This window comes from Molossus molossus, unplaced genomic scaffold (assembly GCF_014108415.1).
Source record: "Molossus molossus isolate mMolMol1 unplaced genomic scaffold, mMolMol1.p scaffold_m16_p_19, whole genome shotgun sequence".
In the NCBI taxonomy this organism is placed as follows: Eukaryota; Metazoa; Chordata; class Mammalia; order Chiroptera; family Molossidae; genus Molossus; species Molossus molossus.
Genome location: NW_023425354.1, coordinates 31,415,249 through 31,430,432, shown reverse-complemented (window position 1 = coordinate 31,430,432; position 15,184 = coordinate 31,415,249). Strand labels below are relative to the sequence as shown.

Sequence of the window (15,184 nt, the reverse complement as noted above, 5' to 3'; positions counted from 1 at the left end):
AGACACACCATCTACGTTCCTGCCTGTGAAGGCTACATTCGCTGAAGAAATGAAAGCCAGGATACTCCAGTCCTCCCCAGCACCTGGGAGTGACACCGAAATCCATGACAAATCATCGTGGGACAAGACAAGGTGTCTGCCCTCCTGGAACTTAGATTCCTATGTGTCTTTGGATGGTGAAGGCTATAAATAAATCTATAATGATAAAGTCAATAAGAAAATAAATAAATGTGTAACACATCTAGTGGTGATAAGTTCTATGAAGAAAAATAAAACAGGGTAAGGGGACTATAGAGGAGGGGCGGACAAGCTATTTCAGATGGGGGCACCCACAAAAACAACAAAGACCCGAAGAGAGGTGAACTACACAGAGGAAACGAACAGCTCAAAGGCCTTGGGGCAGAAGGCCAGTAGGGCTGGATCAAATGAGAGAGAGTAGTAAGAAATTCAAAAAGGCCCTGGCTGGTTTGGCTCAGAGCGTTGGCCTGCGGTCCAGAGAGACCCAGGTTTGGTTCCCGCTAAGGGCACGTACCTCAGTTGCAGTTTGTCCCCGGCCCTGGTTGGTCATGCAGGAGGCAGCCACTCAATGTGTCCCTTTCACGTCTATGTTTCTCTCTCTCTCTCTCTCTCAACAAAAAATGGAAAAATATTCTCGGGTGAGGATAAAAAAATAAAAATAAATAAAAGAAATTCAAAAAGGAGTTGGAGCCAGATCAACAAAGGTGTTGGGAGGCCTTGGGGGAAAACCTTAGATTTTACAGAGGCTGCACAAGGTGTTTTGAGTAGAGACATTAAATGAGTAGACTTTCCTTCTTTCTTTTAGACTTTCATTTTTAAAAGATCATTCTGGCTGCACTGTGGAAACTTTACTGTTGGTGGGCAAGGGTGGAATCAGGGAAATTAGTTAGGAAGCTACTGCAAAAATCCAGGAGAGATGATAGTGCATAGATCAGGGTAATTTCCAAATATTCCTTAAAGATTGAAGGTAGAGCTGTCAGTATTTGCTGGATTGGATGAGGGATGGGAGAGAGACTGGAGTCAAGGTTTTTGGACTGAGCAGCTGGAAGCTGTAATATACTGAGGTAGGGAAGGCTGGGAGGGCTGGAAATAAAAAATTGGGGTTTAAACACATTAAGTTTATTAGGCATCAAGATGTTGAGCAGGCAGTTGGAGATATTTAAGACTGGAGTTTTGGAAGACAACGGAGTTGGAGATATGTGGGTTTTTTTTGTTGTGGGGGACGGGGGTCACCAGCATGGAAATGATATTCAAAGTCATGAGACTGCTACTGAATCACCTACCAAAATTCAGGCTTATATACCTGATGTACTAGTAGGCCAAAACATTCAGACATCAGTGCTTGGAGACAGAGAAAGCTTTATTCGATTTGACCAAAGCAAGAGGATGGGAGAGCAAGATCTCTCAAATTTGTCTCTCCCCAAAAGCAGAAAAGCAGGGCGTTTTTATGTGGCTAGGGAGTTCGGGAGAGGGAGTTTCAGGGAACTGAGAGAGAAGTCTGTTTCTTCAATCACAGATAACTTTTTCTGCATCAGACTCCTGGGTACCAGCAGCTGGTCATCGCTACCTTGAAGACATTCTTTCCTTCTGCAAAACAAACTCATAAATTCTCTTCTTGCCCCTGAAGTTATCTCCTCCTGCTTGGCAAAGAGATACCACATCAGCAACTTATTACTACATTCCTGAGAGCAAAAGGAGTTGAGCAAGAAGAGTGGTTGACATTGAACAAGGGCCTAATTAAGAATTAAATTATTTCATTCTAGCCGCCAAAAAATAATATGAGCATTAAAATCACAAGGGGCTCAGCTACAGGACTGCTTAGGATTATTAAGAGTATGGATGTATGGCCCTGGCCGGTTTGGCTCAGAGGTTGGAGTGTCGGCCTGCAGTACAGAGAGACCCGGGTTCGGTTCCCGCTAAGGGCACGTACCTCGGTTGCAGTTTGTCCCCGGCCCTGGTTGGTCGTGCGGGTGGCAGCCACTCGATGTGTCCCTTCATATCGATGTTTCTCTCTCTCTCTCTCTCTCTTCCTCTCTCTCCCTCCCGCTCTATCTGAACAAAAAGTGGAAAAATGTCCTCGGGTGAGGATAAAAAAAAAAAAAAGAGTATGGATGTATGGAAGAGAGTGGTCACATTCTCCTGTCTCATCATCACGTCCCCCCACGGGTGACCTTGTGAGCACATACACACACTCGCACACACAACTGCAAAGAGAACAGGCCCCACACCTCAGAGCTGCATGCCACCTTGGCCCTGACCCTTTCCTGTGGTTTTTCTGAATGCTGCAGGGGCAGCAGACCCATCCGGGTCAGCAGGACAGGGAGAGAGGTAGGGACCGGGTGGCTGAGTCCCCTTTGTGAACCTCCCCTCAGGAGAAGAAGCAGCAGGCAGTGCAAAGGCCCAGAGCAAATCATTATCAGGAGGTAGGGGCAGGGCAGGATCCAGCGTCTCCTTCCCCCAAAGTCCCACACAAAGTCCCAAGAACCCCAATAAGTTTCTTGTTAGTCCCACCTCCAGGCTTTCCGCAGCCCTGCCCCTGGTTAGCCCCTCCCCTTTCCTCTCCCCCTCCCCCTCTCCCTCCTCTAGTCTCTCTGGGCACTGTCACCTCAAAGGTACCCCTGCCTCTTTCCTCGCCTGCAATCTCCTTATCTAGTTTCTATCTGTTCACCCCTCCTCCAGCACTCAACCTGGGAGGGAGTTAGAAGGAGCTTTGCCTCCACAACCCTGCAGGCCCTTCCAGTGGCTCCTGACACTCTAGCTCCTTCCAGTGGCTTCTGGAAAGAGGACAGACCACTGAACAGAACACCTAGACCTGGAGCTTCAGCTAAACCTGGCAAGGGGCAGCTTCTGGGCTGGTGGGGATCTCTCCTACTGAGTTTTGTCTAGGACAAGGGGCAAGGAGGAGGGTGAGTAGGACTGCCTTTTTAAATTCATTTGGCCTTATTTCTTCCTTATACATCTATTTTCCGCATGGGAATACAATTACAATACTAGTAATACCACTAGTAGTAATAATAGTCGTGTCTGCTATGAAGACCTCTATACCAACACGTCCAGGCATTATCTCAATTAGTTCTTACTACGATCCATGACATAGGTATTATACCCATTTTACAGATAAGAAAACAGATTCAGAGAAGGTAAAGAACTTGCCTGTGGTCCCATGACTAGTGGGGGCCAAGTCACAACAAGACTTTCCCCTCATCCAAGTCTGTCTAACTCCTACTGCTGCAGACAGAGCAGTGGACTTGAGGCGTGACCCTGGCTAGCCGTTCCCTCATTCTGGGAGGTTTCCAGGTAGGTGTACCCGGGCTAACAAGTACGTCCACCCGCTGCACCCGCCAGTGCACTGCAGTCCCTCTCGGTTCCCCAGAACCGCACATCCCCGGGGACACAAAGAAGAGAGAGGGGGACCATGGGACCAGGCCTTTATTTTGGGGCGGCAGGAGGAGAGCCGAGCTCAGGACCCCCCAGTTCTCCAGCTCCGGCCTCCGTCTGGGCACCGTCCAGACCCTCGACGGGCTTGTCACTGAACACTGTTCGGTGCATGGCAGCGACATAGCTGCGGCCGCTGGGGTCTGCGAGGCGCAGCCGCACCAGGGGCAGGATGCGCTCCGAGGTGAAGTAGCGCAGGGCTGGCTGCGGAGCGCGCAGCGCGGTGAGGAAGACCTGCGGGGGCAGAGGCCGTGCGCTGGCAGGGGCTGGGTGCCAGACCTCCAGTGCCCACCCGCTCCTGGAGCCCGCCTGGCACCCACCTCGGTCACCTCCTCTGGGTCCTGCGCCGCCTCGCGAAAGACCTGCTCGAAGTGGTGCTGGTACTGGGAGAAAAGGTCTCGGGTTTGGGCGTCCGCACTGTCCAGCACCGCGCCGAGGCCGCCCTGGACCTTCTCCCGGAAGGCCGTGCGCACCGGGCCGCACTCGATGAGGCTCACACTGCGACCCGAGAGCAGTGAGTGGGCTGGGGGCCAGTGCGAACAGGGCCTCGACCTGGTCCCCTGGCCCTGGACCCCGAGCAGAGCCCAGAGGGAGGGTGGGAAGGGGTCTAGCACTGGCAGGTGTCGGGCTCTTAGGCTACCAGAGAACTTGAAAAGTCGTTCACTGCCTGAAAAGCCCTCCCACTTCCACCTGAGGGTGTGAGAGCAACTTTGGCTCAAAATTCCAGCTTGGCTGGGTCATGTACTGTGTGACCTTGGGGCAGTCAGCTAATCTCTCTGGGCCTGAGCTTCCCAATAATAATACAGACACCTCACTAGCTAGGTCGCAGGCGTCATGGGCCCAGGACAGTGCTTGGCACACAACAAATATGGGCCAAGTAGGGAGGGGCCAGGGAGAACACCTGGGAGAAGCTCCAATGAGATGGGGTTTGGGGGTTCCCAGAGTCAGAGTTCTGAGGGTTCCAGGGTTTGGGGAGGTGACTCACTGGATCCCGAATGGCGGCAGCAGAACCGCCAGACTCTCGCATAAACCTTCGACTGCGAACTTGCTGGCACAGTAAACAGCGTTGAAGGGTAGCCCTTTGGGGGAGATGAGGCTGCTGAGACTCCTGTGGGAGCACATCGGCGGAAAGCCCGCTGGGGCACCCAGTGCTAATCTCACCCGGCCCAGCACTCACCCACTCACCCACTCACCCATCAAGCCTCCCATGCTCCCAGTCACCAGTATACGTCCTGAGCGGCGGCGCTTCATGTCTGGCAGGAAAGCTTGAAGCATTTGCACCATCCCGACCAAGTTCACGTCCAGCACAGAGCCCACAGCGTCCGCTGAGTGCATCTCGAGCGGCCCGTGCAGGCCTCGGCCGGCATTGCACACTGGGGGAGAGGTCCATCCCATGAGCCTCGTGCACCGCCCTCTGCCCCAGCCAGTCCCTCTCTGTTCCCTGGGCCTCAGGACACCTCAGTTAGGACACAGGGCAGGGAAGGCTCTTGCACATGTGTTTTGGGGAGGCTCACCCAACACGTCCACACGGCCCTCAGTCACACGTGCCCTGGCAGCAGCCACGGAATCTGCATCCTGCACATCCAGCTGCAATGTCTCCAGGGAACCTGGAGGGCACCCTTGGGACCCGGCTGCCTCCCACAGCGGGCCCTGTGTGCTCAGGTCTCGTAAAGTGGCATACACTGGATGTTAGGGGACAAGATGAGGATCTGAATGAACTGCTTAACTTATCCTGGTCCCCTTGGACCAGGGGCTGCTCCCTTTTCTCCAACCCACTCCCCTCTGGTACCTTTGAAGCTCTGGGATGGGTCTGATGCCAGACGCAGAGCCAGGTGCAGGCCGATGCCTGAGGAGCAGCCGGTGATGAGCACCACAGTGCGGTCCATAGGGAGAGGCGTGTGGGAGAGGCTCTGGCAGTGCTAGACTCTAGTCTCTGGACTAAATATCACCTGCTCTGCCCTGCCCCTCCCACCAGAGGTCCCCTCCCCACCCCTTGTTGTGTCTTCAGCACCACCTCAAGGCTGAACCCTCCAGAGGTCCCGGGCCTGCTCTCCCCACTCCGCTCTAGGTCAAGGCAGAGATGAGGCCACTGCTCGGAACACCCGTCTTTAGTTGGTCAGAGGTAGAACAAAACTTTGCAATCAGGAGGTGTGGGCTCCTATGTGGGCACTGAGTGACCTGGGCAGATCTCCCCCGAGGTATGCCTCTGTCCCACAGGGACAATGATAGTTTCCAAAGTTTGCTGCCAAGGGTATGAAAAGAAATGCCTTGGGAAGACATTCCCAGTTCAAAGGTCAGGGGTTAGTATTAAAAATGGGGAGACTTGCCCTGGCCGGTTTGGCTCAGCGGTTAGAGCGTCGGCCTGTGGTCCTGAGAGACCCGGGTTCGGTTCCCGCTAAGGGCGCGTACCTCGGTTGCAGTTTGTCCCCAGCCCTGGTCGGTTGTGAATGGGGACTGCTGCTGGTGCAGCTCAGTGATTGAGCGTTGACCTGTGCACCAAGAGGTCACCAGTTCAGTTCCTGGTCAGGGCATATGCCCAGGTTGTGGGCCTGATCCCCAGTGGGGGGCATGCAGGAGGAGTCAATCCATGTTCTTTCTCATCAATGTTTCTATCTCTCTCTCCCTCTCCCTTCCTCTCTCTCTAAAAAAATCAATAAAGAAATTTTTTTTTAAAAAATGGGGAGCCTGGCCGGTTTGCTCCGTGGCTAGAGCGTCGGCCTGCGGATCAGAGTCATGGGTTTGATTCCGGTCAAGGACATGTACCTCAGTTGCAGTTCGGTCCCTGCCCTGGTCGGGGTCGTGCATGAGGCAACCAATCAATGTGTCTCTCTCATGTCGATGTTTCTCTCTCTCTCCCTTCCACTCTGTCTAAAGATAAATGGAAAAAATATCCTTGGGTGAGGATTTATTTTAAAAAAAAGGAGGGGGGGGGCCCTGGCCAGTTTCGCTCAGTGGTTAGCCCGTGGACCAGAGAGTCCGGGTTCGGTTCCCACTAAGGGCACGTACCTCAGTTGCAGTTTGTCCTGGGTTTGCTTGGAGTTGTGTGGGTGGCAACCACTGGATGTGTCTCTTTCACATCGATGTTTCTCTCCCTGTGTTCTCCCCACTCTCCCTCCTGCTCTATCTGAAGATAAAAGCAAAAATGTCCTCAGGTGAGGATAAAAAAATGGGGAGACTAAGGCAAGGGGGCAGGGAGGACTGGCCTCATACCAGTGTCCGTGCTATAACCCCGAGTCCTCCCAGGCATAGTAGCAGTGACAGTTAGACAGACAGGCCCAGGTGACTCATCAATTTATTAAGTTGTATTAAAATAGTACTTTGATCCAAAATTTGGGGTGGTGGGGGAGGGCAGCTCACTTCCCTCCAAATCTCCCATCCTTGATCTAACCGGTAGGTCTTGAGTTCCTTGGCCCAGGCCTGGGGACCTCCAGTGATGCTTGCCCAGCCCCAGACCCTGGGAACCTGCCTGGACCTGGAGTTTGGGGAGAACATGGCCCAGGGGTGGTTAATCTGTCACAAGGAGCCAGCCACCCACCGGGGGTAATATTTGAGGAAGAGCTTCTTGGCCAGGTCCACAGTGTCACCTTGGGGCTGGGAAGGGTACCTCCGCGTATTGAGGACAAAGGTCTGCTCCAGCTGGAAGGCGTTCTTATCAAACTGGTGCTGTTGGAAGGGGGTGCTCTGGACCAGGCTATCAGCCAGCATCTCCATGAAGAGCTGCCAGCGGGGGGTGTAGTAGTCAGCCACCAGTCCTGCCAGCTGCTTGTTGGCATAGTCTAGAATGTTGCCTTCTGGCCCCCAAAGGGTCAGCTGGTAGCGGCTGTTCTGTTCATAGAAATGGGCCTCGGCCTCACTGACCGCTGCTGCCCGGGCCTGCTCCAGCCAGCTGCCCAGTAGGAAGTGGCCGTCGCTAGCCAGTATGCTGTCCAGTGAGGGCAGAAGCTCATAGGCCAGGATGCCTGCTGCCCTCAGCAGGGGAACCAGCTCCTTGTTCAGGTAGGCAGTCCTCACCTCCTCATAGTACAAGCTGACCAGCTCCTGGACCGCCTGGCGAGTGATGTCCACTAGGTCATAGCGGAAGGACGGGCTGGTGGCCAGGGTGGGGGTAGCTGTCAGCAGCAGCCGCCAGGCCTCAAACACATCTGATCGGTTGTACCAGACAGTGGTAACCATCTGTAGGGATGGCCGTTTGACCAGCGGGCTGCGATTGTGGCCACTGCAGGCCTCGCCAGAGCAGTTGTAGACACTCCTGAGAAGTAGCCTCCATGCCGCCTCTGCACCCTCATGGGAGACCCCATACCGTCGGGCTGCAAAGCTGGTCACCCAGGCCTCCAAATCTGTCACTGGGTCCTTCCGCCAGCCCAGCTCAGCCATGAGGGCATAGACCACTTCATTCTGGCCAATACCTTCAGGTGCCATGCCCGTGCCTACCATGGTGGAGTTGGGGAAGAGGCGGCCAGCCGCAGGGCCTTGGTTCACGGCTTCCAGGGCCCCAAACAGGCCGTGGTTGCCCCCAAAGTTATGCAGCATGCACCAGATGAAGGGCTGGCCCTGGAAGGAGGCTGTGCGGATGTACACGGGCTGGCTCTCAGCAAACAGGTCCAGAACCAGGAGGCGGCCCCGGGGCACTGCCCTGAGCACAGCCTCCACCTGGGCAGGGCCCCAGAACTGGGGCTGGTGCTGGAAGAGCCAGCCTTGGAGGAGCCATACGGCGTCAGGGTCCACTGTGGTTGGGTGAGGGGACCGAGAAGAGAGGTGATAAGAGAGGGGGTCAGGGCAACATTCACCCCATTCTACAGAGAGGAGTTAAATAACTCTATCCCAGGACACTTCCTTCCCCTGTACCCCACAACCAGCAGGGCATTTTCCACACACGCCCTTCCCGTCTCCTCCTTCCTCCCCTGGGAGCTCCAGGACGGTGTTATCAGGCTTCAGGGAGCATCGGAATTACCCAGAGCGCTGGTTCAAACACACTCACGGGCTCCAGCCCTGGTTATTCTCAGTCGGGGGGTGGAGAAGCTGCATCTGCAGATCTAACCGGCTCTGGGCTGCAGCAGACTTGGAGCAGCCCTCCTCAAGAAACCCTGAACCTGTCGGTTCCCTTCCCGGCTACACAGAGGCCTCCCCACCAAGCCACTCCTGACCTGGCTCCTCTCCCTCCTCCCCGTGAGTGGCCGGAAGAAGCACTGGGTTCACATTTGTGCACCAGGAAGCGCACCTACCAGCTTTGGGCAAATTCCCGAATCTCTGGCCTGCGATATGTACCCCAGCATGGAGGTAGAGACCAAAAAAAATACAGGGTTGGCAAAAGTAGGTTTACAGTGGTAACAGATAGTACAATAAATACATAATAAAGCAACAACTGTGTTTCACACACTCACAAGTGTAGCCCTACTTTTGCTCACCCCTGTATTTTCCATAGCCAGCGCTTGGTGACTCTGTACCCTGGGCCCGGCATCGTTCCACTTCTGAGGGAGCCCCAGCTTATAGAGAAAGCAACCGAGACACTGGGAGGGGGTAACCTGTTGCAAGTCGCACAGGCAGGAAGTGGCAGTGCCAGAGTTTGAGCGGGTTGTCTGCTTCCAGAGCTCACCTCTCGGCTAGTGTGAGTAAATGAGCCGGTGTGTGTGTACTCGTGCTTGGTAAACTAAAAAGTGCTGTGTATTCCCAGTCCCTTCTCCCAGCCCTACCTCCCTGAGGTCCAGGGGCTCCCCTCCCCACCTCCCCCCATCACCAAACCTGCGATCATGGCCTTGTAGACAGCGGCAGTGGCTGCGGCGAGGTAGGAGGGCTCCGAGGACGGGGGCTGCATCTCATTGAAAGTGTCGGCCCCATAGATGTGATCTGTGCCAAACTCTTTGGTCAGCTCCCGCAGGAAGAGGCTCCCCACAATAGGGAACAGGGGGTCTTCCGGAGCCAGAAGGAAGGAGCAGGAGTAGGAGCAGTTGAAGTGCCCCCAGCTGCCCATCTGGGTGACATTGACCCGAGGGAACACCCTGGTTGGGGTAGGAACAGTCCAGACATTTAGTGGAGGCAGACACAGTATTCATTGCCAGCCCCATTAACTTACCTGCAGCTCCTGGAACTCATCCTGGTCCCTCATGCCTCCGGCCTTTGCACATACTGTGCCCCTGTGCCTGGAGTCTCCTCCTCCCTCCCTGCTCATTCGCTGGCTACTCCTTGACAGCTCTTAAGTTTCACCTTGTCTGGAAAGCTTTTGCTGTCTCTCCTCTCCCACTATCTGAAACAAGCAACATTCATTTCTCAAGGTCTGGCCCAGGACTGCCTCTGCTCTGAGCCCTTGCGGCTGCTCTTCCCCAGATAGAAGTGACCCTGACAGAGAAGTGGCCCTGTCACTGTATTGTACTCCCTGCCAACCTATCTCCCACCAGGGGCAGGAACTCAGCACACCTTTGTCGCTGCCTCCCCAGGGCCCAGCACAGAGCCGGGTCTGGCATTCCCAGACAGCATGACAAACGTTCACCGAATGTATGCACGAGGCCCCTGCCACCCAGTTGGAGAGACGAAGGGGTGGCCAGTGAGGCACTAAGTACTGTTGAGAGCGGTGGAAACCAGGTGCTCGTGGGCATGAAGGAGGTGGTGACCAGTGCTGGGGCCCCAGGCGTGGCTTCCTGAAGGAGGGGCGGTCTCAGCTGGGCCTTGAAGAATTTCCCCAGCCCCAGGAGAGGATGGGTGGGTAGCACAGAGGGGCAGGAAGGAGAGAGACCAGTGCACCCCTATTACCACTCATAGAGCTGCCTTTGCTAAGTCTCGGTGCCAAGCCATGTGTATTTTACAAGTGCGGTAGCTGAGGCACAGAGCAGTCACATAATCTGTCCAAGGTCACATGGCTAGTGGATAGCAGAGCCAGGAATCAAGTCAGGGTCCACACCCAGAGCTTCAGTTTTTCTTTAAATCATGGGGAAAATAATTCCACCTTTGAGCTGAGTGGGAAGTGAGGGTGGTAGGAAGGGGGCTCACCTGGTTATAGCCTTGGGGACGTGCCCTGCGAATGCAGGCAACACGGGGATCATGCCAAAGGAGCGCATTCGGTCCAGGATCCGATGCTGGGAAGAGTGGGAGGGGGAGCCGGTGAGCACAGCCGAAGATGGGGGGCCTTCACTCCCGCAGGGTACAGAGTCCCGGGGTCCCATTAGGAGCCTTGAGGCTGGCCAAACACTACCCTCCCTAGGCCTGTACTGTCCAGGACCAATTCTACCCTTTCCCTTCCTCATTGTTTTACCTGTAGGTAAAGCTGCTTGAGGTGCCAGGAGTGGGGCAGGGGGCCACCCCAGGTGTGCAAGTTGCCCATGCGCCCCCAGGCCAGGAAGGCAGGACCGCTGAAGTACTCATCGATCTCTGACTGGGTCAGGCCCAAGGCCAGGTACACCTGAGGAGGGAGGCAAGCCCCACACACAGAAATACTTCATCTCCTTTCATTGACTCACTGAGCAAACATTCACTCGTCTCTTCTCTGCACTGTGCCCCACAGTTACTAAGACAAAATACAACCTCTGCCTGCAAGGAGCCCACAGTCCAGGAGAAACAGATCTGTGAACAGGTGAGTTTACTAATGTCACTTGTCACACAGGTGAGGTGTGGCACAAAGGGGCTCTCCCCAAAACCAGGAAGGAGTCTTAGAAGGCTTCATGGAGCGAGGCTGTTAGAGTGATGTGTGAGGACAGCTCTGTGGGGAGTTTAAGCAGCTCCAGGTGCAGCCAGAGCCCTCAGAGCCCAGGGTGGAAGCTCCTAGGAAGGCAACCGGGCACTCCTGAGTGTGTATGTGGAAGGTCTTGACCAGATTTGCTTTTCAGAAAGGGCACTTTGGCTAGCGGAACTTGGAAAGTCAGAAGTCCTGTTCAGCCCTGGCCGATTTGGCTCAGTGGTTAGAGCGTCAGCCTGCGGTCCAGAGAGACCCGGGTTCGGTTCCCGCTAAGGGCACGTACCTCGGTTGCAGTTTGTCCCCGGCCCTGGTTGGGTTGTGTGGGTGGCAACCACTCGATGTGTCCCTTTCACGTCAATGTTTCTCTCTCTCTCCCTCCCACTCTATCTGAACAAAATATGGAAAAAATGTCCTCGGGTGAGGGTTGAAAAAAAAAAGTCCTGTTCAGAGGCTCTTGCTGGGGTCCAGGGAGGGGGCACGAGAGCCTGAACCATGACTCAGGATGGAGAGGATAAGGCAGATCAAGGACTACCAATGAGACAGAATCTGCAGAAGATGAAGACTGACTGGACTTCTAAAGGGGCTTACAGGGGGTGCTGGGGTCCAGCTCTCGGTAAGCGTTCCTAGGTGTTTGTCTCACCTGTTCCCAGAGGGCTAGAGCCATTGTGCACACCACAATGCTTCTGGAGCCCTTTTCTCTGTGTGCCAGACCCTGTACCAGTGTGGGGTGAGAGTGGGGGAGGGGGAGGGACACCTGCGGTGGCCTATGCGGTGGGCACGTACCCGCTGCCAGATGGCCTCCTGGCCGCTCCAGGCCAGCGCCAGGTTGATGCCATTCAGTGCCATCCAGTCAATCTCCTGTTCCCAGCGGGCCCAGTCCCACCACACAAAGGAGTAGCTCTGCGTGCACACGTTCTGGTAATAGCGGTACCTGTAGGCAGGGGCATAAGCTGAGGTGTCCCTGAGTACAAAAAGGATGTCTCTCAACCCCTGATGTCCACCATCCTGGAGGAGCTCAGAGGGTGGCCTGACTCCAGAGCTAGCCCAGAGGGGAAGGGTTTTAAATGCGGCCCCTCTACTACTTCACTTGGGGATCAACCCCAGGTGGAGCTAAGACTCAGGACCTGAGCTTCTGAGGCGCCCACCTACCTGCCCCCAACATTCCTCCAGGGCCCTGAGATATTTGAGAGAGCATATTCCATCCAATTCTTAGAGTCCCTACTCTGTGCACAGTGTGTAAGTGCTATCTGGCAGAGTTGGTCCATCTTGCAAGGGGGAACACATCACCTCCATGCAGTGGGACAAGTGCTAGGACAGAGGCCTAAGAGGGGTGGGTGTCATTCTTCAGTAAGTATCTAGGAAGAGAGGGTGAGGAAGGAAAGAAATAGTATTTACCAATCACCAGTTATGCAAATTCTACTCCCACCACTGTGTAAATCCTCACAACAAGCACTGCATGGTAGATGTCATTATTTCCATTTTTCAGATGAGTCAACCAAGGCTTGGAGTGGCTAAGTAACTTGCTCAAGGACACACTACTTTTAGAAGCTGAGGAATAGAGTAAAGAAATGAAATGGAATCTATAGTCGAGCTGCTAAATTATTAAAATCAATGAGGTTGAGACATGGGAAAAGGATTCTATTCTTGTTTTAACTAGTCTGGGAACTTAGACTTTTGATCTTTCCAGTCCTGTGTTAATGTCTGGATATACAGCTAACCTCCTGATAAAGTTTTGATTACCCCTTAAGGAAAAAATGATCAGATCCAGCGCACAGGATTACCATCTGAAACCAACCCAGAGGTTAAAAATACAAGATGACTCTTTTTAAAAAAATGTAGCTTTTCCGTCTAGCGCCATACCACCCTGAACCTTCCGATCTCGATAGAATGTACCTTTTACTGTAAGAACTCAGCTTTTCTTTCTTCTTGGGAACACTCTGGGCATTGCCTAGTTGTGTTTCCAGTTTATAAACCCTAAGACCTTGAATACATCTTTATCATTTATTTCTAGCCAAAGCCTCTAGGTTCTTTTTTAGTTAGATGGACAGACAGAGCGAGGGTCTGAAGCCAGAGCTGGGCGACCCTAAGGCTAGCGCTTCCTACCAGCCTAGGGCGGGGTGGGGCGCGGCTTCCGCGAGCTGAGAGCGGGGCTGGAAGCAGAGGCAGCTGCAGGGGAGCCGACCGGCGGTGCCGCCGGTACCTGTTGGGCGTGACCTCGGTCAGTCCCTCCGGCACGGCGGGGAGCGGCTGCGGCAGGTGCAGCTGAGAGCCGGACCAGGCCACGTGGCAGCCGCAGAAGTCGCGCAGGTAGCGGTGCAGGCCCGCGGCGGCGGCCACGCCCGAGGAGCCGAGCACCTGCACTCGCGCCCCGGCGCCGCCGCCGCTCAGGCGGTAGGTGTCCAGGCCCGACTCGGGCGCCAAGGCGCGCGCCACCGACACGGAGAAGGAGGCCGCTGGCCCGGGCCCCAGCAGCCGGGCCAGCAGCGCCCGCACAGCCTCCGCCTCCCGGGCCTCGTCCCTGGAGGCACTCGCCACGGCCAGGAGCAGGAACCCCAGAGCCGCGGCCACTGCCGCCGCCTCCATGGTCCAGCGGTCCCAACCTGGGGGCGGGCCCTCGGGAAACCGGTTCGGGACTCCAGCCTTGGGGCGGGACGGCCCGGGCCCAATCAGCCGCGGGCCTTCGGTCACGTGGGGCCGAGGGTTACAGCTCGGCGGGCGGCTCAGAGGCTGGCTTCCGGGCCCCCGACAGCCGCCCGCGGGAGCCTGCTGACCGCTCGTGGTGCGGGAGCGCGTGACCCGCTTGCACCAGAAGCCCGGCAGCGGATGTGACCCGCCATCCATCACCAGCGTCTTCCGATACAACGCGCTTGCACCCTGGAACCACTTCCCTTCCATTCACCCGACCGTCCAGTAAATATTCGCAGTTTATTTTGTACCAGGCACTGCCACTCTCTCTGGGGGAGACCGAGACACCATACACCTACGTAAAGATTTGCATGATAGTTGTGAGGCTGTGAAGAAATACAAGGACACTCAGTCTAAGGCTTCCAAAAGGCAGTGACATTTAATTTGAATTACATTGGGATTGCTAGAAGAGGCCGGGGAAGCGGCCAAGGTAGAGGAAATGTCTATATGACGATTCCTGACGGAAAAAGAAAGAGCTGGGCAGACTTGGGGTACCAAAAGATCGTGCACAAAGTGGGAGGGGCCGCGGCCATGGAGCCTGGACCGGCAGGGGCAGGGCCTGGGGGACACATTCTCTCTCTGGATCCTGAAGCGGTAGCCGGCAGCAGCACAAGACAGGAGTTATCTTCATTTTACATGTTGAGAAACAAGGGCCAGAGAAAGGAAGTGACTCAGACAAGATCAATGGCAATAGGAGGGCAGGTCCGGGACTAGAACCAAACTCCTAACTGCAAGACCAGCATTCTTGCCACTATTCCCCAGGTGCTGCAACTTTTCAGACCGCTTCTCTGGGCAGTGAGGGTTTCAGTGGGGCTTTGCGGTGGGTCCTTTAGAAAAACTGTTTTCTGACAGGAGTCTGAGTCCTTTTGGAGGCAGGTGTAGATTTTTCCAGATGGTCAGACCTGAGGGAAGCTGCTTAGAGAAAGGAAGGGATCAGAGGAGGACTGCAAGTTCAGAGAATCGAGTCTGGACTGAAAAAGAACATGGGAGTCCACTGAGCTTGCCCTGCTCCCCGCTCCCTGCCCCCAGCTGCAGACACCGCTGCAGTCCCCCTGCCTTGCTCCTGGCTCAGTGAGCAGCTCCTTCAGGAGGTGCAGCCATGCTCTCACTCAGTTCCTAGTATCAAAATGTTCTCAGCCTTTCCCGGGAGCACTCCAAGACCAGCCCAGAGAGATGTGCCCTCATGCAGCTGTAGCCTGTAGCACCCCTCCCCCAGGCCCTTCTCCACTCCTCTCCAGCACCCCTCACCCCCATCTCATTTCCCCTCTAAACACCCCTTTCTCCAGATGAGACTTGTCAGGTTCTCCTCCTGCCGGAACCTATTTCACTGGCATTTCTGGATCTCAGGGAACACCTGGGTGGGGGAATTGGGGCTGTGGGGTC

The 15,184-nt window shown here is 55.1% G+C and overlaps 2 protein-coding genes across 2 annotated transcripts; both read right to left on the bottom strand.

The window, feature by feature from the left end:
- Positions 1-3,447: 3,447 nt before the first annotated feature.
- On the bottom strand, positions 3,448-5,339 carry HSD17B1 (hydroxysteroid 17-beta dehydrogenase 1). Its single transcript, XM_036269922.1, has 6 exons — positions 5,243-5,339; positions 4,968-5,135; positions 4,647-4,826; positions 4,439-4,532; positions 3,774-3,951; positions 3,448-3,687 (listed from the first exon to the last, which is right to left on the bottom strand). The coding sequence occupies exons 1-6, from the start codon at positions 5,337-5,339 to the stop codon at positions 3,448-3,450; spliced, it is 957 nt and encodes a 318-aa protein (XP_036125815.1).
- Positions 5,340-6,748: 1,409 nt separating this feature from the next.
- NAGLU (N-acetyl-alpha-glucosaminidase) lies at positions 6,749-13,703 on the bottom strand. The gene is made up of 6 exons (XM_036269374.1): positions 13,317-13,703; positions 11,900-12,047; positions 10,697-10,843; positions 10,435-10,520; positions 9,193-9,449; positions 6,749-8,177 (listed from the first exon to the last, which is right to left on the bottom strand). The coding sequence occupies exons 1-6, from the start codon at positions 13,697-13,699 to the stop codon at positions 6,967-6,969; spliced, it is 2,232 nt and encodes a 743-aa protein (XP_036125267.1). The 5' UTR covers positions 13,700-13,703; the 3' UTR covers positions 6,749-6,966.
- Positions 13,704-15,184: the final 1,481 nt, after the last annotated feature.

Coding starts and splice junctions, on each gene's coding strand:
- HSD17B1 (XM_036269922.1), bottom strand. CDS start 5,339: ATGGACCGCACTGTGGTGCTCATCACCGGCTGCTCCTCAGGCATCGGC. Junction 4,533..4,646: donor GAGCATGGGAGGCTTGATGG/GTGAGTGGGTGA, acceptor TCTCCCCCAAAG/GGCTACCCTTCAACGCTGTT. Junction 3,688..3,773: donor ACCCAGAGGAGGTGACCGAG/GTGGGTGCCAGG, acceptor CTGCCCCCGCAG/GTCTTCCTCACCGCGCTGCG.
- NAGLU (XM_036269374.1), bottom strand. CDS start 13,699: ATGGAGGCGGCGGCAGTGGCCGCGGCTCTGGGGTTCCTGCTCCTGGCC. Junction 10,844..11,899: donor AGGAGGCCATCTGGCAGCGG/GTACGTGCCCAC, acceptor CTCCCTCCTCAG/GTGTACCTGGCCTTGGGCCT. Junction 8,178..9,192: donor CTACAAGGCCATGATCGCAG/GTTTGGTGATGG, acceptor ACCCAACCACAG/TGGACCCTGACGCCGTATGG.